The sequence below is a fragment of the Oryzias latipes genome, chromosome 13 (assembly GCF_002234675.1).
Source record: "Oryzias latipes chromosome 13, ASM223467v1".
NCBI lineage: Eukaryota > Metazoa > Chordata > Actinopteri > Beloniformes > Adrianichthyidae > Oryzias > Oryzias latipes.
Genome location: NC_019871.2, coordinates 24,437,738 through 24,457,777, shown reverse-complemented (window position 1 = coordinate 24,457,777; position 20,040 = coordinate 24,437,738). Strand labels below are relative to the sequence as shown.

The 20,040-nt window shown below is 40.0% G+C and overlaps 2 protein-coding genes across 4 annotated transcripts in view; both read left to right on the top strand.

Annotated features, from left to right (window-relative positions):
- The window catches only part of lekr1 (leucine, glutamate and lysine rich 1), an 86,929-nt gene extending 83,444 nt beyond the window's left edge, over positions 1-3,485 (top strand). The window contains exon 12 of the mRNA XM_011482854.3: positions 2,620-3,485. Coding sequence (XP_011481156.1) covers positions 2,620-3,066 — 447 coding nt within the window. The 3' untranslated portion in view covers positions 3,067-3,485. The remainder of the gene's footprint in view (positions 1-2,619) is intronic.
- A 5,569-nt stretch (positions 3,486-9,054) lies between these two features.
- Positions 9,055-18,585, top strand: ccnl1 (cyclin L1). Of its 3 annotated transcripts, XM_004075833.4 has the most exons (10): positions 9,067-9,372; positions 9,608-9,682; positions 10,497-10,606; positions 12,307-12,427; positions 12,573-12,637; positions 14,645-14,744; positions 14,836-14,940; positions 15,138-15,391; positions 16,398-16,496; positions 17,301-18,585. In XM_004075833.4, the coding sequence occupies exons 1-10, from the start codon at positions 9,133-9,135 to the stop codon at positions 17,755-17,757; spliced, it is 1,626 nt and encodes a 541-aa protein (XP_004075881.1). In that variant the 5' UTR covers positions 9,067-9,132; the 3' UTR covers positions 17,758-18,585. The 3 variants fall into 3 exon arrangements, with proteins under 3 accessions (XP_020564087.1, XP_011481155.1, XP_004075881.1); XM_020708428.1 differs by lacking the exon at positions 9,608-9,682 and having other exon boundaries at positions 9,055-9,372; XM_011482853.3 differs by lacking the exon at positions 16,398-16,496 and having other exon boundaries at positions 9,063-9,372.
- Positions 18,586-20,040: the final 1,455 nt, after the last annotated feature.

Here is a 20,040-nt window from a genome sequence, read left to right as displayed (position 1 = left end):
GAATAAAAAAACTTTTTAAAAAAAAGAAAACTGCTGAACGTGGCTTTTGTGTCTCATCCAATTACAGTTTTATTTATGTTGACGACAACACAACTTTTGTTTCATTGTACAAACACACATTGAGAATGTGTGCTTTTATCATAACTGACTCTTGTTGCTTATTTCAACTGCACAGTGGGAGGAGTTGTGGGCATACCAGTGCACAGGAACATCACAAACTTCTTTGAAATGACTTCCACTGATTAAACTTTCCTAACCAGCAGCAGCACTGACGTGTTGGGTGTCCTGTAAATTGTGTGCGTGTGCTGTGGTAAGATGAGGAATGTCAGCTACATTCCAGCGAAAGATTTTCCAAACAAGTCTATTTATTATGAGCTTGGAAGTTGTTGAAGATAGCAGAAGAAAAATGCTCGGAGTTTCTTCATTTTTAGCTGCATTATTTGTTTATTTTGTAATACTGGTATTAAGGTATTACAACTTTTTTTTGATAGGATCTACCTCTCACAAATTAGCCTGATTTCAGGTTGGTCTTTCTGAGCATTACTAAATATGTTAAACCATATGTGATAGTCAAGATTGGCAACCATTGGGCCACCTTAGTCACAACTGCCCTAATGGGTGGAAACAGGCTGTCTGCAGGTAAAATATGGGTAAACCTGTAAGGGGCACATTGGTGGCTCGGACAAAATGTTAAGGTCGTAGATCACTCTGTGAGTTAGTACAGCTAAAGTTTTCGTGCATGTTTTTCTACGGGCATGCTGCAGGCGACAGGTCATGGCCAACACCTAAACAATACAAATGCTACCGGGCATGTGACCCGCAGTCAAGACACGCTAAAAGTGCATTCAAGAACACGTGTTTAGCATTTGGTGTTCACACTGGACTATCGCGATACGAGCGGATGTCCACTATCTATCTGCAAGAAAATTTGTGCAAAATGTTAAAGCGGTCCAAATTCTGCAAATCTTGCTCCAGGCTTTCTTTTTCTCAGCTCTTTTCCTATTTACGAAAGAATTAAATTATCCTCCATGATCAATTTTGAAAAGGCTGGTGATTTGGTAAATGAAAAGGGACGCTATTCATCTGTCACTACCAAATGCGAGTCCCTGATTGTTCAAATTTTGACCTGGTTTAACTTTCGATGCACATAGAGCCCGAAAACGGTCGTGATAACTTGCATAGTGATTCCCGAACAGAAGAGTTCTGAATGTGGAAGCTCAAACCACTTATTCACAATACATCGACTTTTCAATAGAAGTGGCTGCTTGAACCCAAGTTGTTGAAGGCAGGGTGAACGTAGCTTGAGAGTAAGTAACCCCGAAAAACCTGAGCACTGCACAAAGGGGGAATTCAAGTGATTAGTGTGTCACTAGTCCTTGCGCACCTATTGCATGCTCCATGCTTGCAGCTTGAATGTAAGAAATTAGGAAATAAGACAACCAGATTGTAGTTTATGAAGGAATTGTACGGGTATCCAACAGGCACTTGCGTATCACCTGCAAAATGCGTGCAGCATTAGCGCGCAGTCAATAAGGAGCAACTGCACCAACCTTAATGACTACAGTTAAGCATAAGGACAATGTACGACTGCATACCCCTATGTTACAAGTGTGTGTAACTTATATTATCTTCATAAATACTTCACAATACACTTACCGGTTATCCATTCCATTATCATGATGTCCTTTAAGGTGGCCGCACAAGCCTCAATGGATCTGCCAGACACTTTAAATTGGGGCCGCTCCTCTCTCATCAACCCAAAACCCTGCAGCACCCGTACGGGTCAGCCCCCATAACGGTGCATGTGACTAAGGCCTTATCCCAATGTTCCCTATCTGCTAAATTGCAGCTTTGAGGAGTTTTCATTGTGGGATGCAAACAACACATGTCCGTTATCCAACGGCAGATGGTCTTAATAATGTAAACTCTTCAAAATGGCACATGTTTGTGATTAAATGAGCCACTGAGTAGTATTTCTGAGTGTGCAGCACGATGGAGGGGAACACATGTGAAATCCCGACGACAGCCATGACAGGCTTTTTTTTTAATTACAAAATTGGTTTTGGATATAACCCCCGCTCCCTCAGGCTTACAGTTTGTTTTAGTCATATTTCATCAAAAAAAGTTCCATGTATGCATCAACCTGGACTTGTAAACATTGTACTGTTTCCCACGTTTCATCAGACAGATTGCAGCCGCCGTTTGTTCCAAACTGCTCTGTGATTGCGGGGGAACAAACTTCTCATCTGTGCATTTATCAGTCAGCCTGCACACAGGTTTTCCTGCGTGTCTTTCAGCGCTTTTCTGCATGTGTGTTGAGCACTTTTGTTATGTGTTTTCTGTGCTGGAACAGCTCGCCTGATGGGTCTTTGTGCTTCAGTTTTTTTTTTGTTTTGTTTTTTTTCTAATGACAGTCCAGCTTCCTGCAGCACTATTCATTATTGACCAAACAGCAGTCTTTTCTGGCCTTCTGTTCTTAATTGGCTCCAAAAAAAAACACATTTAGTGTCTTTTTGTTCACTTCCTGTTGAAACTTTACTTGGATTTACAGCTGGGCTTTTGCCAGCGTTGCCCGTTCAGATGGTGCGGTTTTATGCTCGCTGTCTTGTCATTTTCCAGGTGAGGTTTCTCCAGGAGACCGTGAGGAGGGAGTGTGAAGAGAGAGAAGAGCTGACTGCTGCTTTGTGTCAAGCTCAGCAGGAGCTCTTTGGGCAGCGATCTGTAGCATCCCATCCAGGATCTCCCAAGCACGTTCCAGACGGAGTGGATCGACAACCACCCTCAGGGCACAAGAGGTTTGATCTCCAGCCACAGGTCAGAGTACCGGTACCTCTAACTCACTCTCCAACCAATCCAAACACATTCAGACCCTCGTCTGCCGACCCAGAAAAGGACAGAGGCCTGGGCCCAGACAAAGAAAGAGCAACGAGGAGGGTGGAGGCCAGAGGCAGATGGGTGGTGCTGGGTGGAGATGAAAGGCTTGAGCCGGTTCTTCCTCACGTAAAAGTAAGAACGTCCATGGGTGAAGTCAAAGATAAGTCCAATTTAAGGGGTAGGAGAAAATAGAACTATCCCAAATTTATGTTTTTAATTATTTTGCACCTTTTCAAGATAAAATACACCCTAATCAGTGGGCATCGACCTCCAACGTGATAATGCTATTATATTCCTGACTTAGATTTTATTACTAATTTTCTTTTATTTTCATTTAGCTGTGAGAATCCAGGTACACTTTTTTTATTTGTTTTCTTTTTAGTAACATGCTAATGTTTATCATTAAAAAGTGTAAATTAAAAAAGATTATATTCCTGATTTTGCAAAAAAAGAGAAGAACTAGGAGAAATTACAATATTATTAAACTAATGTTTAATATTTTGTTAAATGACAGTTTTAGAAGGCATTTAAAAAGGGAGATAAAAAAATGTAAACCTGTTCCATTCAGAAGAATGTCACCTATTATTTTTGTCATGTACTGCCAATAACATTTATCCATTCAAAAAATAATATATGTTGTACAAATATAATACAAACACATATAAATACATAAAATCCACATACATGCTCATGCTGTATACATGCACTTATTAACAAATAGTGACAAACATTTTCTTCTACTTTCGGGATTTTTATCATTCTTTTTAGAAATTGGTTTATATTTGAATATTGCTTTATGTTTGGTTGTAAACTATTCCAGTTTTGTTTTTTTTGTACATATTGTTTGTCATTGTTTTTAAGTTGTAAAATTACTCATGTCCCAAAAAATAAAAGCATTTCTATAAATGTGTGGTGAGTCTGGATTCATTTTAGCATGAAATCCTGTTTAGTGCTAAAATACTTAATAATGACATCAATGTGTTAAATGTTGCATGCAAACCAGCAAAATAAAGAACATTATCAGACTACTCAGGCAGTTACGTGAAGCTTCAGTTAGAGACAGTTTGGCATCTTTTTTATATTTCCATTCTCTTCAAAGCAAAGATGGAGATTGAGGTGAAGATCTAGCCTGAAGAGAGCAACAGTGAGCTAGAATCAAGTGAAGCTGGCGTTAGAAGTCGTGTGAAAGTTGTTTTGAAAAGCACTGAGGTGCAGGTTGACCCCAGCCTGTCGGATCATGCAGATTTCCAGCGTGAAATTTGGCGTGCAATTCAAAAAAAGAAAAAAAAATACGTACTGACACATTCCATTTCTGTGTTTAAGTCTTTGTGTAACATCTTGAAGCTGAAGGTAATAAGCGTATTTTCTTGTTCTTTGATAGCGTGCACAGCAAAAAAACTTCTTTCAGACCTCCATAAGAATTATGACACTTTTTTTTCTGGCTCGTTATCCTGCAATCCGACTCTGGATCTCTCATTGGACTGAGGGGCCTTGACAGCAGGTTTTGCCCCGCCTGTGCAAACAAACAAAAGAAACTGTACGCCCGTCGCCCCCCGTGCACACACAAACAGCGGTCGCTCAGCTCCCTCCCCTAGGGCTTGGAGTGTTACTGACATCACCCTCTCTCTGGAAGGTCTTTCCATCCATCCCGTCTTTTCCGCTCCTCTACATTTGGGATGAATTGGCATGATGGGAGAATGCATGAAGTGTGTGAGGCATGGAACTCATTTCCCAGCTTACTGGCACACATGCACACAAGATTTCACTCGGCCCTCCCCTCCTGCTGTCTATCTGTGAGACAATGCACTCTCCACTCACCCATTAAAGGTGAAAACCTCTGGCAACACTTCCTATTGCTTAAACACACACACACACACTTTGAAACCTTTGAGCAAACTAAAACGGCCATGAGAGACATCTATTTTATTATGTTAGAGTTGAATGACACAATAGCTGAGAGATTTCGCAAACGAATAATTTACAAACTTGTGTTTCACCAAAATAGTCCACTTTTTGCCATTCAAAAAGAGCCCTAGTAACCTGCATCCTAACCAGGTAACCTACACATTAACATATAACAATCTGATAGCTGCAATATCTAAGTTACACGTTTTGATTATGTACTTTATTTTGAAATAAACAAAATCAGTGTTTATATCTGGGTTGGCTCGTTTTGCATTAGTTGCAATGCTGTAATCGTTTCCACATCCCAGCAGTGATGAAAACATGACACCCAAAAGCACAATTACTACGATCTGCAAAAGCAGCGCCGACAATGGATGCTTTATGTTCCAGAAACTCAGACTGAGGCGTTAAAATTCTCAGAAGGAGGAGTTTGTTAACAGAAAAAGGTCCCAGCAGTCAGTCTGCCCAGCTTAGACCCTTTCTGGGATCATTTGGTGTTGGATTAGCTCCCAATGTCTACAGCATAAAAATTCTGTCAGTCTCGCAAAAGCCTGAAAGGTTGTGTAAAATTGTGTAACAGTTAGAGGCCTTTTGGAGCTTTTTATTTTTAAAATTATTCTTTAGAATTTCGTCTATTAAATTATGCTCAAAACTTGTTGTGACGATGCTGGATATCCATCTTTTTAGTAGAACTCCAGCTTCTTTTTACTACAGATATATATTTTTTATTAATATATTACAAAATATTTCCACAATGAACCTGAAACTGTCCAAAAATATATTTTGCCATGTTTTTACAAGACAAATAACAAAAATTGAGATCAAACTATTTTTACAAAAAATGGTCAGACTTGTAGAAACAAAATAAAAAATGTACAAGTTCATAACCAAAGCTAAGATAATGTCATAAATAAATAATGTCATAAATAAATAAGAAAAATGTCTAAAAAAATTCAGATGAAGTTTCGAGGAGTTCTTCCAGGGAGAATCTCATTTATGTGTCATAACTCCAGTTATGTTAGTCTTAAACTAAACGTTTCAAAGCTAAAAATCTTTTGAATCCTTCACATTATTTTTTGAATCACAACTTTACTATCGAGGGGGGGGGGGTCATTTCTACATCATTGTAAACAGCTGATGTGACTGGTGAGTTCAGGGACCACTTAGGGTTAAAGTTGGTGGCCTAAATCTGACAGTTTGATAATTAATCATGACTATTTCTCTGTTTTATTAAAGTTTTCTGTTTCATGTCTACTTCTGTTTGAGTTCAAATGTAGAGTTTTTGTGGTTGTTTTAGATACTCAAAGTGAGGTGGATTTTATTTCTTTGATTGGTCTTCGGGGTTTGTGTCTGGGGATTTAGAGTGACACCTTGTGGTTTCCTGCGGAAGTGCATTGAAAACTCAGTTTTGCAGTAAAGCAGCCAAAATAAAATCATAGTGAAATGACAACAAAAGGATAAAAAAAGGTTAGCACAACATGATGGATATGTACTGCTTTTTATATTGCTGAGGGTGAGAAACAGGTTCTCCTTATGTTATGGAAACAAACAAAAAAAAGCATAAAAACTCTCAATTTTCTACTTTTTCTACACACTTTGCTAAATTTGGGAAGTATCATTCTCTGTGACAGGCCTGCTGTCGTGTCCCTGGGGAGTCTGCATCAGCAGCTTGTAAACACACACACTAGAAAAAAAAAAAATTTAAAAAAAGGAGGGGGGGGGGGTTCCTGTGTGAATAACTAAAGCCTTGTTCGTCACTGGGTGTCCCTAAACACCTCTCTCCTGCGTGGTTATGGTCTTTTTGGAATTCTGCGCTCCCACAGCCCTCCCACACCCTACAATTAGTGTCACCCGGGGCAACTGGAGAAAGAATGCTCAACGTTCTTGTTGTCGTGGTAACTACGTAAGTGAGGGGTGGAGGTGCTGGTTGGAGGTATTGGTTGATGACGAGAACAGTAAGACTTTTTGGCAGAGCATTAGTCAAACGGAGGCCGGTCTGAACGAGTGGGCAGATCATTAAGAGAACTTCTATGAAGTTAAAAAGTTGGATGAACAAATTACCCTTTTGATAAGTTTAAATTTACACAACTATATGTAAACAATACAAATGCTGACCATAGGTTAGATGTGCTTTATTTAAGATTACTGTACACAGTTTTTGTTGATTTCTTGACGTATATAACTTTATAATGTTTTTTTTAATTTGCTTTATTTTTTGATGTATTTTTTAAGATGTTTGCTTTTTTTCATATTACAGTAGAAAATAATGCAGTTTTTTTGTTCATTAAAGACCCACCCAGATGAAAATTGGGTTTTTGGCGTTTTTAAAATGTTCTTGTGCGATATAAGTCTTTAGGTCTAATCTTTCATATCTGAGTACTTCTTTATTGAAATCATTGTGAATCTGGATCAGACGGGGGGAAAAGAATAACGTTTTAATTAATTTAACGTTCTGATTCATCTACTTGCAGACAAATAGACCCTTTTTCTTCATCTGAGCTGGAAACTGGCTCAAAACTGTACAGCTGTATAGCTCTGATATTGCTCTGTATTTTTGTTGTACTGCTCATTTTAGGCTGGGGGTGTGAGGGGCTTTAATCTAGTTGGAGTATATGTATGCAGATAGCTCTTAGTTCTGGGTGACAGGAAGAGGGGCGGGGTTCTTCTGCACCAACGGTTCTGTCTATAATTCAAAGGTAAATATCTAATGAACTCATGCCGCTCTGCAGAAACTATGTCCGAGGAAAACAACACATTTTGGCCAAATAAACGGCATAACCATAATTAAAGAGACAACTAGGAACTCTTTTATGATATCTCATTATACGTTTATGGATAGCTCAGTTGTCTGATTGTAGTACTTGCATGCTTACCAGGGTGTGCAGTGAGCTAAAAATCCAGCGTGGGTCCTTAGACAAGACTCTTTGCGCTGCTTTCCTGTCCCTTGAAAATACAAGCTTGAATCAGGAAGGGCATCTGGTGGAAAACCTTTCTGCCAAACTGTGGCGACCCCTGACGAGAAGTGCCAAAAGAGGAACAACTGTTTATAGTAAAACTTTTGGGGGGGAACAAATGGACTATGTTTCAATAAAAATTCTTGCCTTTATTTACCCTTGGAAAAAAAATCTCTAAATTACTTGATGACCCAAATGAATGGCAAGCTACTTTAAAATTAACTTTTAGGGTACTAAGATAATAAAAAAAACTCTGATACGAAACTAAGAATTATTCCGACATTTATAGATGCTGATAAGCCAAAGAAAAATGAATTTTATTTTTTGGGTGGAGATTTAGTTTAGGCCCAAGGTCAGACGGTTTCTTTTTAAAAAAAAACCTGTAAATCTCCAGCTTCACATTGCTTTACTTCTGGCAGTTTTTCCGGGACGATCCCAAACAGGTGGACTTGTACAGACCTCTGCTCACATTAAAAATGAACAATAAGCTTTGTGCCATGAAGTTGGGGGGAATTAAATGGGATTGTACAATTTGTCAAAACTGACCTTTTTGACACCAAAATGCAAACATTTTTTTTAAAAGAAAAGCGCAATGATTTTTTATTAATTTCATATTTTTTTATTTAAAACTTGATATGTATACTTTTAAAAATATTTTATTTTATCTTTTTTTATTTTATATTTTTATTTATTGTTTTATTTTTATTTTATCAATTGTTTTTAAACAGCGGATGGATATGTTCCAGTGATTGTGGTGAGACGTCCGAACTTTCCTGTAAAACACGTCACAGAAACTGTTCGCGGTGAGTAGTAATTTGCCAGTGTTGCCTTTTAGGAACGTCGGAATTTTTAGTTTTAATTTCTGTTATAAAGAAAAATTTACTAGAATTTTTTAAACAAGAATTTCCAATGTTTAGCTGCATAAATTAAAATACTTTTTTTCATCATTTTACTCTTGAAGCGTGTTTTTAATAGGACAAACCTTTTTTATCATAGATATCTACTTTTACATTTTGTTTTATACAATCAGTATTTTGCTGGTTGTAAGTTTTAAGAGTCCCTAAAATCATAGACGCTTAACGTTTTGTAAAACAAACAAAGAAACAAAAAACAAATAGGCGTTAATATAAAAAAGTACTGTACTGTTTGGTAAATTTGTCAGTAAAATATATAAAATTTAGTATTTAATGTGTTTATCTTTCATTTTTTTAACATTTATATGTTTGAATCGCATCGTTTATGTCTTTATTGTTTAAGTGGCGAAACTATTTTACCACCGCGGATGTGCACATACGCTTTGCGTCTGAACCTTGGGCGGTTGACGTCAGGCGCTTTGTTACGGTCTCCCTCTTCCGCCATCGTTCCGTCGAGGTCGGGCTCAGCCGTGTGTCTGTTGAAAATGGCCGCGGATCCACTCTCTGTTTCTTCTAACGCGTCCACAAACAATGAAGGTATTCTTATAGGTGACAAAGTATATTCGGAAGTGTTTCTTACCATCGACAACTCGCTTGTACCGGATGAAAGACTCGCGACGACACCGTCGATGCTCGATGGCCTCGACCTGAGCACGGAGACCGACCTCCGCATCCTTGGATGCGAACTGATTCAGTCAGCGGGTATCCTTCTTCGGTTACCTCAGGTACAGTATTCAGAGTTGTAATTAACACTTTAACAAGCTGTCTGTGAAAGTTTACGTATTTTTAAATTACATTCGATTTGTACCAGTCATTGAGCGGCCTGGTTAGCTGCAGGTGGCTAATGCTAGCTTCTAGACGTCGGCATGGTGGAGTCAAAATGGCTGCACTCCATTGTAAAGACAAGGCCGGCTTATGTAAGAGCTACCAACAAGTAACACCATCAATTTCTTCTGACAGGTGGCCATGGCAACAGGACAAGTACTTTTCCATCGGTTTTTCTATTCCAAATCCTTCGTGAAACACAGTTTCGAGGTACGTAGCGCGCGAGCTGCTACAAGTGACCAACGTTACAGCTACGTTCGCGGTAGCCATATTGTTTCGTCATCCGTAATTACAGGTTTCTGTTTTTCTAAATCAAAGTGTCATTCGATATAGAAAAAAATATGTTCTTGTTGAAAAATCCCGAGTCACATGATAATACTTGAGCCGTTTTGGGTTAATGGAAATAATGTTGCGTAAGCTTTATAAGCCCAGTGTGAATAATAAGGAAATATTTGTCATCAGTTATTTAGTCAGTGTTGTCAGGACCAACTATGATGCTTTGTTATTTTAGCAACAAGCTGATACAAAGAGAACTTGTGCATAGATACGAGTTGAGAAACCTGATCAGCAGACGCGTCATTCTTTTGTAGTCGCCACAACAGTTTCTAAATACATTTCAAATATGTGTTTGTAAAAGGAGCATAGTAACTCATGGGTAGGAGGGTGCTACACTTTAGCCCCAAATGCCCTTGTTTTGCGTCCTTCAATTCTATCAACTCATGTAGGTGTCAGTTGTGACAAGGATTATCTGACATGTTACCAGTGGCTTTTTGTGATCTTTGTTTACCAGAATTTAGGGTCATCCACAGCACTGGGGGGTTCTTGGTATTCCTTTTACTTAATATTAGATAATTTATTATATTAAAATGGGTAGTTTAATTGCTCTTTGAGTGGATCATCAATATGCAAAAGTGCTCAATAACAGACTAATCCATTTTTAGTTAGCTAGGTTGTATACATGCTATGTTGGTGTTTATGTCCTTTTTTTCAAACTCTTTGGGTTTCTTTTTCTTTCTGTTTTTAGATTGTTGCTATGGCTTCCATTTACCTCGCCTCAAAGATTGAAGAAGCGCCACGGCGAATACGAGACGTCATCAACGTTTTCCACCACCTGCGACAGCTTAGAGGCAAAAAGTAAGTTGTCTTGTTAAATCTGCACTTCTGTGGTTTCGTGTATTTCACATGTTGCATCACTTGTTAAGTATTTTATTCTGCCGATCTTATTTTTTTCTGTGAAAGTGCTGTTTTGCTTATCCATGCACTCTAAACTTTTCAGTTCCAGCTTCACTGGTAGTTTCCAAACTGTTAAACTTTTGTTTTGGCATATGACTGAAACTCCCAGAAAGAAATTTCTATATTCAATTCAATTTGAAGTTAAAGACGAGGCACATGTGCTTTGTGTGTGCCTGATGTCTTTATGACAGTATTGTAGTTCTTGATATTAACTTAGATTCTTTTTTCCCTTGCAACCAACTAACAGCGACCAGCTACATTTACCAAAGCCTGGGTGATGTGGAATGGTACGTAAGATGAAGCAGTCGGCATGACAACCATGAGACGAGGGGGTCTCTGTCGTCCCCCCAGGCCCAACCCACCCCCTCCTGTGGGAGACTCCCGTGGTCTGAGCCACCGCGGGCACTGGGAACGGGGATGACAGGTTGGCCGAAGGTCCTTGGCCCGTGGGGCGCCTTGAGGACTCCTGTGGTTCTTTCTTAAGCTTTGGGTATCTATCTGTCATTCTGCGGACTGTTGGGTAATGTAGATTTCTTCTGACTGCTCCTCACCATGCATTGTAATCGCGCAGTTTGCACACTAGTCCATTCGCTGGCTGTAGTTCATGGCTTTAAAAAGAAATCTGTCATTGTTGGGTTAATCTCTCATTTATCTAATCCTCATTTATTTTATTGTTCTTTTTTATTTTTTTGAGAATTTAGTTTTTATTGAGGATCAGTGCATGCATGCAGTGTTCAGTTCTTATTTTTTGAAGTCTAATTGTGGCCAAGTTTAAACATACTGTGTGTCACTTTAAGTTTTAGGTTGTTTTTGCCGTCCTTATTTTTGTATTTTGTTCCTTAATGTTTTTGAATGTGTTCATTTAATGGCATTAGACACACACATCAGATTTTCTAATGAGCATCGCTTATGCAGAGAATGGCTGATATGATAAGGACGGGGCTTTATTGCTCTTCATGCACACGGACACTTGTTTTTGTTAAGCAACACTAAGCTCTTACATAAATAGAGGTGATGGTTCATGTCAAATTGACTAAAGTCTGAGAATTTCTGTATTTAAAATGGGATTTGTTGTGAATTTCTTAGATTGAACTTTATATTTTAAGTCTGGTAGATATTTATTCAAATGTTTGTACATCTAAGCATTTTTTGTTACAGTTAGAAAACGTTCTGAATGGTTTGTTGATGGTAATGTCTTAAAGGAAGGTAAAACATTGGTTACATAATTTTTATAGCGTTGTTTGTTCTTGTAGACTTTAGTTTGTAACGTAGCACTGACCCATGCTAATTTTTACACTGCATTTAGGTTGTTAGTCATGGGGACAGCTTTTTTCCGGTCCTAGGTTTAACACAGGTTACATTTCTTTTAAAGCTGTGGATCAGGGCGATTGAGATGGGGGCAGTCTACAGATTCCTAAAGCTTTGTTTGAAACCACAGGAGTCCACAATCCCACCACACTGTCAGGCATGCAAACAGTGTACCTAGTTGCTTTGAGTTGGTTGGAAAGGGAACCAAGAGTGCAAGGATCCAAAAAAGCACTTTCTTCTCTTTGTTACAAAAAGACAAAACCCCTTTTTTATTTGAATTCTTTTAAAAATAGGACCCCAAGTCCATTGATACTTGATCAAAACTACATTAATACCAAAAACCAAGTGATCAAAGCGGAGCGACGGGTCCTTAAGGAGCTGGGCTTCTGTGTTCATGTCAAGCATCCACATAAGGTGAGCCAAAGCCACACTTTTACTTATAGCCTCATTTTAACCCATGCTAAGGCAGCTGCTCAGGACCATTTGTCATCATTCAGTTCTTAATAAATACACTTCTCTGCAAAGGGCTTTCTACTGACATGTTTGCTGTGTGTTCTAGATAATCGTCATGTACCTCCAAGTCCTGGAATGTGAGAAGAACCAGCCTCTAGTTCAGACGGCCTGGTAAGTTCTGGCTTTTTTATAATCTAGTTTTTTTTTCCAAGCACCCTCCATAATCATCCCCACAGCGACAGCCTTTATCATGTCTGCCAGACGTACCGCCAGACCTAGGCTTAATGCGGAGTTGAACAAGTTTCAAACAGTTGAATTCCTGGTGAGGACTTGATGACTCCTCAGGATCTTGTTACGGTGTCGCTCGTCACATTAAATATAGCAGTCGGACGTTACTCAGGTGCTCATACTGGAAGCTAGCATTTTGAAACGTGCTCTAAAACAGATTCACTCTGTCCTGACTGCAGCATTTTTCTAAACGACTGAAGCGTTTATGCAGCAAAGCCTTTTTTAACGTGTCTCACTCTCGTCTGCCCTTGCATAGCTTTCTGTGTAGTCTGTTTGATTTACCCAGAGAACTCGGTTTAACTTTGTCCTTTCTCTCTACTCTTTGATTAAAGGGTAGTCCATGCTGGTAAGTCACATAAAGAACCTCTGAACTCTGCCTCCTCCAACCACATGACCTCAGGAAGCTCCCCCCATTGGTTGGCTGCCCTTCTCCTGACAGCCATTCCCAATGCCGAGATTCACTGAAGGGGGCGGGCGAGCCTTTCCCTACAGCCAGCATCGTCTTGTTTTCTCTTGGGTGTCCAAAAGGATTTGTATTTTTTGGTCTTGCTCCAAGATCTCGGTTGTGATTCCTTTGTCCAAATAGCTGCAGATAGATTCGTATGCTGTCTTGTTTTTAGTTTACTTGCATTTAAAAATGAAGTAAACTTAGCCAGATTAAAATATATATTTATATATATTTTTTAACTTGCCCATTTTACCTGCCCAGTTTAACATTGAGAGTAGACTGAAATTTCTCATGCCCAACTTACATGGTGTGTAGACATGTCTGTCTTGCAGGCTGATCCAGTCCAAAGATTTTGGCTCCACGGATCTGTTCCAGCCGCGCAGCAGTCAGAATCCAATGGCCATGTTGTTTCTTGAGGCTTCAGCATGTCGTTTTGACTATGACCGGTTCTCTAGGCCATATTTCAATAACGTTTGAACTTAGAAAAAAAGATTCTGACTGGAACCATGTAAACACATAGGTATGACATGACACGCCAAACATGCTGCTTTCAATCAGGAAATGAAGCAACTTTTAGGATGTGGGCAAAGTCTCCAGAGTTTACAAAACACCAGCAGCGTTTTTTTCTCTTCACAAGTTAGGATTGTGATATTTTATAAATGATATCATCCCCCCCCATTTTTGTATTTATGACTTCTATGTTTCTGGAGAGCATAGACGATCCCATCACTGTTTAACTCACAGTCGTGCATTTTATGTTGTAGACTTCACCACTAGGGAATTCTTGGACACGCCATCTTTATGTTTATATCACTCACCTTAGGTAGTGAAGACGATTGTGTGACTGAACACACCACACACTGGGGATTGTTGCCTAACTCGATCTGTGGGGGCCAGTTTTAAGTGTGACATCGTGTTGATGTCCGGTCCATTCATTAGCTCATGCATGCTGACAAACATGCTCTTCATGTTTGTACCTATCAAACCCCAAATCTGGAACTGCTGGTAGCTGCTTTCTTTTCCTGCATTTTCCCCAAACTTACAAGGCATGTATCATCATTTGATTCCATCTCTGTGTCCTAAAGTTTCTTTTGTTTTTTTTATTCTTTGCTATTACATTTCCCGCATTTCTTTCTGTGACATGCTGTCTTCCTGTGGATGCCCGAGAGAGAAAAGGACAAAGTTAAACAGGATTCACTTTAAAAGGCTTAAGTGTGATGTTTGTATTGATGGATCAGGAAAACTCTTTATTTCTCCAACCCAAGAAAATTGAGCTTTGTTTTTTTTATTTTTTATTTTTTTACCAACACATTACTGAAGTAATTACTGATCATAAGACATTAATCCTGCAGTGCGTAGTTAGGGGCGGTTGTAGGAATGAAGGAGAAGTGGCTTTGGTTAGAGATGCTATGTTTTTGTTGGTCTGTTTTTTTCCATTACAGGAACTACATGAATGACAGTTTAAGGACCAATGTGTTTGTGAGATTCCAGCCGGAGACCATCGCTTGTGCCTGCATCTATCTAGCTGCCCGAGTTTTGCAGGTACCACCACCAGCCAATCACTTCAATGCGTTTTCATTTTATGGGTGCATCCCTGTGTGGTGAGTGTTTATTCATTTGTTTTCCTTCACAGATCCCCCTGCCATCCAAACCTTACTGGTACCTGCTTTTTGGGGCCAGTGAAGATGAAATCAAAGAAATCTGTGTGACGACGCTGAGACTGTACGCGAGGAAAAAAGTAAGTGTTGCCAATTTCCTGCCTTATCTGTAATAAATCCCACATAAATGTGCAGGGAATTTGGCTTTGTTCTCAATGTAATTTTCATCCAATATTAAGAAACGCGGAACAGGTGAAGTTTTTGATCATAAGTCTTGAAAGCAGCACAAACGTAGTCTTTAGTTTTCTTTGACTAAACGGTATTTTTCCTCTCCCAGCCCAACTATGAGCAGCTGGATAAAGAGGTGGAGCGGCGGAAAGTTTTCCTGGCAGAAGCTAAGCTGAAGGCCAAAGGCCTGAATCCTGATGGTACTCCTGCCCTGTCCACACTGGGGGGGTTCTCCCCCGCGTCCAAACCGTGCTCCCCGAATGTGGCCAAATCGGAAGAGAAGTCTCCAAATCCTCCCACAATCAAAGCGGTTAAAAAAGAGCAAGACAGCAGAACCCAAGTCAACAAAAGTCCACCCAACGGGTAAGAAACTAACATGACTGATCGAGTCATGCGTGTGCTGCAACACCAGACGATCACTCAGCTTTGATTTCAGTTTTGGACTTTTCCACGAGCTGATAATTATAAATAGGTGGTTAATATACGTTTATCCAGAAGCAGGAGGAATGGTCATTGTGGTGACGACTTCTAATGTGAACATTTATCATTTTTACAAACAAAAGTTACACATATAATCAGCTAAATTCTCAACAAACAAACCAAAACTTCTCTTGGTGGATATTTGACAAATGAAGCATTCTGATGTGATTCTAAATGAAGTCTAATAAATGCCTTTATTCTTAATCCATGACACCATTTATGGGGGAGCTGGATGGGTTGATGTTTCAGAAGAATAAAACATTTCATGATCCAAGCACAAATTTTGGCCTGCATGTCCCCTCTTTCAGAAAAAGACATTAGCCGCGAGAAAAATCCTAAATAGCAGCCGTTTGTAAAGTCGGCGGCCATAAACGTCATTGTTACCAAAAAATGTAGTGTCTTTTAGCCCCAGTCTCAACAATATGGGCTGTTTGTGCACCAGTGCAGCCTCTAAACTAGAGGAGTGTTTATTATCTATTTTGTTTTCTCGTGGCCACTATGCTTTTCTGAAAGAGGGGATCCTTCAGTGTGTTCATGCCAAATTTTGTGCCTGTACCACAATTACTTAAATAATTGCTCTACTATCAGAACGGAAACTATTATCCAAAGTTCCTTTCTTAGAGAAATGTTTCATTTTCTTAAAAGAACAGGACGAGAACTGTTTTTACTCTAGCCAGTCTGAGCTTAATATAAAACTTTTCTTAAAACTAGATCAGATTTTCCTCAGACCTGCAGTTTATGGATGAATAAATGCCCCATTTCAAACGTCTGAATGAATGTCTGAGTGCAGCTGTTTCAGAGGAGTTCACGTCGTCTGTTCTGATTTAACACTAAATATCAGGAACTAGCCTTAACAAACTTTAAGAGCTTCTGTTTGTGGTCTCTACAGTTTAAAAAAGGAGGCAAAGATTGGAAGGAACAGCAGAAGTGGAAGTCGTTCTCGATCAAGAACGCGATCGCGCTCAAGATCCCGCTCCCCTCGCAGACAGTAAGAAAAATTCCTGAAAGTTTTAACCGCACTCACCAGCTGGGATTGCTGTGCATCACTTTGCTAACCTAGACCAGTCCTCGTGTTCCTGTTCTTAACATGCTTCAGTCCAGCATTTTGTTTCTGTATGTTAACTATCATTGACCCCCCCCCCCCCCCCCCTATCTCTCCCGTCCATTTTTTTCGTTTTTTTTTTCTCTTGCAGCTGTCAGACTCATTTAACAACAGTTACAGTTCTTTATGACACTGTTGAAAAGGAAGCCACTCGAGTGGATTTAGGCTTTTGTTTCTTTAACCAGCTAATGATGCATGCAGAGCCGCCCCATGAAACTGCTTTATAAAGAAAAAAAACTCAGTAAAAGCAACAAGCTGGTCTGGATGGCTCTATAGATCTATATTTGGCATACGTACAATGAAATTAAAAGTGCCTTCTGGCTTTAAAAAAAAACACAAAACCTTCCACTAAAATAATACATAAAACTACATTAAAAAGTGCTTGAATATGTGTTAAAATAGTTAAAAACCAGAGAAATAATAATAAATATATTTATTATGAAAAGAGCTCCTAAACTATAATTTATGAGAAGAGATCCAGGTTTAGTGTTTGAAATGTTTATGACAGTTGGATAAAAACTGTTCTGGAATCTTTTTGTCCGTACTTGACCTGCAGCGTTTGCCTGAAGGCATCGGGTCAAGCGGGGACTGTCCGGGGTCTGAAGCGTCTTCACGCCGTTTGGTTCTGAACGTGTGTTGGAGGCGTACGCGCTGATGTGTGCACCATTTGCGTCTGTTTTTCTTCTGCAGTTATAACAGCAGAAGGAGCCACTCTGGGACTTACAGCTCGCGGTCCCGCTCCCACAGCCGCAGCCCGTCACCTCGCCGACATCAGCACTCGCCTCTCGTCCCCCCTCTCAAGTCCAAATCCAGCCACCATAGCAACAGTGACTCCAAGCTCAGTGGCCGCCACAGCATCAGCGGGGGCGGAGGCTCCGGGCACAAGAGGAAGCGCTCTCGCTCAAGATCCCGGACTCCTGTCAAAGTGGACCGAGAGCGCGAGAGGGAGCGCGAAAGAGACCGCGGCTCGTTTGAAGTCTCCTTAAAGAAACACAAACACGAGCGAGGAATGGGACACAGAGACCGGAGGGACAGGGAGAGGTCTCGCTCGTACGACAGGGACAGAGACAGGGAGCGGAGCCACAAAAGCAAACACCATAGCAGCAGCAGCGGCGGGCACTCAGGACACGGCCGCCACAGGCGCTGAGGCACAGCAACGGGCAGGTCTGGGGCTGATGCTCGCACCATTCGCGACACTCTCGGTCAATTTATTCTTTTTATCCATCAGGAAAATAAAAACACACTGCCTTAAGTTCAACAAGCTGTTGAGATTCCTAGACGTGTTGACGGCAGCTTTGTGCTGCAGGTTAATGTGATGAAAACAAGGCAGACTTTCTCCTCAATCATTTGATTAGAGTTGGTTCTCTGCTATCCATTACATCCCTGAAAAAGCAGATAGAAACATTCTGGTTATTTGATGGAAGCCCTGCAGAACTCACGTTAACCACGAGTGTCATGGCGTAGAGCAGCATCAGCCCCAGAGCGGCCTCCTTCCCACGCAGTTCTACTCTTCAAACACCTAAGAAACCATCAAGCCGCTTTTTGTGTTTCGGGGTCAAAGGTGTAAAGTTACCATTTTTTGGGGGAAAACAATTATTTACAGTGTAAACGATTGGTACCCACTGACTAAATATGAATGCTTTGATTTATAAAAGCGAACTCTTCAGTGGAAAGGTGGAATATGTTCAATGTTAAAAAACCTTCAGGAAAAGTCAACATGTTTGCACATGGAGGGCTGACAGTGTTTTTTGGTTCCTTTTGTTTGTTTATTTTGTACTGGACAGGTTTATGTTGCTTCAATAAGAAAACTGGTTATGCTTTAGTTATCTTTATATATATTTTTTCTCTTCCAGCAGGAAAACCGGACTTGATTTGGAAAAGAGAACTTTTAAGATTTGCTATTTGTAACACTGGTTTTTAGTCTGCACGTCTCTGCCCAATTTTTATTCATGAATAAAAGAGTAATGCCACTAAACTTTGACCTGTGCTGAATGTTAAGTCAGAGAAACAAAACTGAGTGAACCGTGACGGAGCAAGAGGAATAGGAGGCAGAACGACAGAAGTGCAGTTTAGTCTTTCTGTCACCAGATGGCGCTGTCGGTCTGCAGTCAACTGCTTTGTGCAGCAATTCAAACTTCACAGCGGTGGGTTTAAAAAAAATAGTTGAAGCAGAGATTAGCAGATGCATATACATTTAAAATGGCCTTCAATGCTGATTTAAAAAAATATATATATAGTATAAATAGTATGTAAACAAAAATAGTGTAATCTGGGATCACTGAGGTGACAGCTGTACAATCTGCAGGAGTAACTGACGAGATTGATGTATTTTCTGTGAGGATTTTATGAAAGGAGGCATTTTGCGTTTTGCTGGAAGAAAAAATCAGAACTATGTGACAATGTTGGTGTTATGACTGTTTATCAGAAAAAATGTGTCTCCAAAAATCCCCTTCTGCCATTTCTATTCAGATGAGTTTTAAAAAGCAGTTTTGGTTGAATCATTTGAAAAGTTCCTGAGTTTTGAAGATAAAACTGTCAGGCACCCTTCTCAATGTTCAAAAAGTTAAACATTTTAAAATTTGAACCAGTTAAATAGGTAAAGGTTCCAGATGTACAACAAAACAAAACCCAATAAAGGGTCACACAACGAGGCTTCTCCTTCAGTCTGCGCTTCCACACGGTTCATGGCTGCAGATCCGTGTTTTTCTGAACATTTGCTGCTGCAAACTGCTTTCAAAAGGAGCCGAAGAACGAGTTCATCCTTCAGATTTATTTGACGATCATCTCAGAAGAAAAGTAAACATGCAACAGGCCAGTGTTACAATCAAATTCAATTTCACATTAAATCAGAGAAGTGAAACACAAGTCCACACATGACAGCAATGTTGCAAAACAATAAATATAAAACAAATCACACGAATCCAGTGACGTAAGAGAAACATGTATAAATCAGATCTGATTTGTTTAGCTCAATCCCACCCGCTTCACACTGTTTTGATGGTCCAGCAGTCTTCCGGTTGGATGGTTTTGTGCTTCGGAGCAGGAGGAGGCGTTCACTGCCCTCCAGTGTCGGACACTCGGCTACAGTACGACAGCTGCTCCCTGAACGGCTCAGACGCAGAAAACCGTTCATGCCAGCAAGAACAGCCCTTCCAGCCCAACATGGCAGCTCCACATTCAAAACACAAGACCATCAACAGGAAAAGGATGCTGGGCAGAAAAAAAATGTTTTTCACATTATGAGTTGTAAGTATTGACCTAAAGACCTTTCAAGTGTTCAATGTGAGATCTTATTGCAAACATTCATGTTTATATCCCGTTTGGACTTGAGCCGCCCTCAAACGCTTGTGGGTCATAAATGAGAGGAATGAGGAGGGAATATAGGATGACAAATTGTGTATATGAGAACTGGACTGAGTGACTCCTCCCC

Bases quoted from the DNA above. Each gene is read 5' to 3' on its own strand.
- ccnl1 (XM_004075833.4), top strand. From the start codon at position 9,133: ATGGCCGCGGATCCACTCTCTGTTTCTTCTAACGCGTCCACAAACAAT. The intron at 9,683-10,496 runs GTACGTAGCGCG...TTCTGTTTTTAG, and splicing joins TCGTGAAACACAGTTTCGAG to ATTGTTGCTATGGCTTCCAT. The intron at 12,638-14,644 runs GTAAGTTCTGGC...TTTCCATTACAG, and splicing joins CCTCTAGTTCAGACGGCCTG to GAACTACATGAATGACAGTT.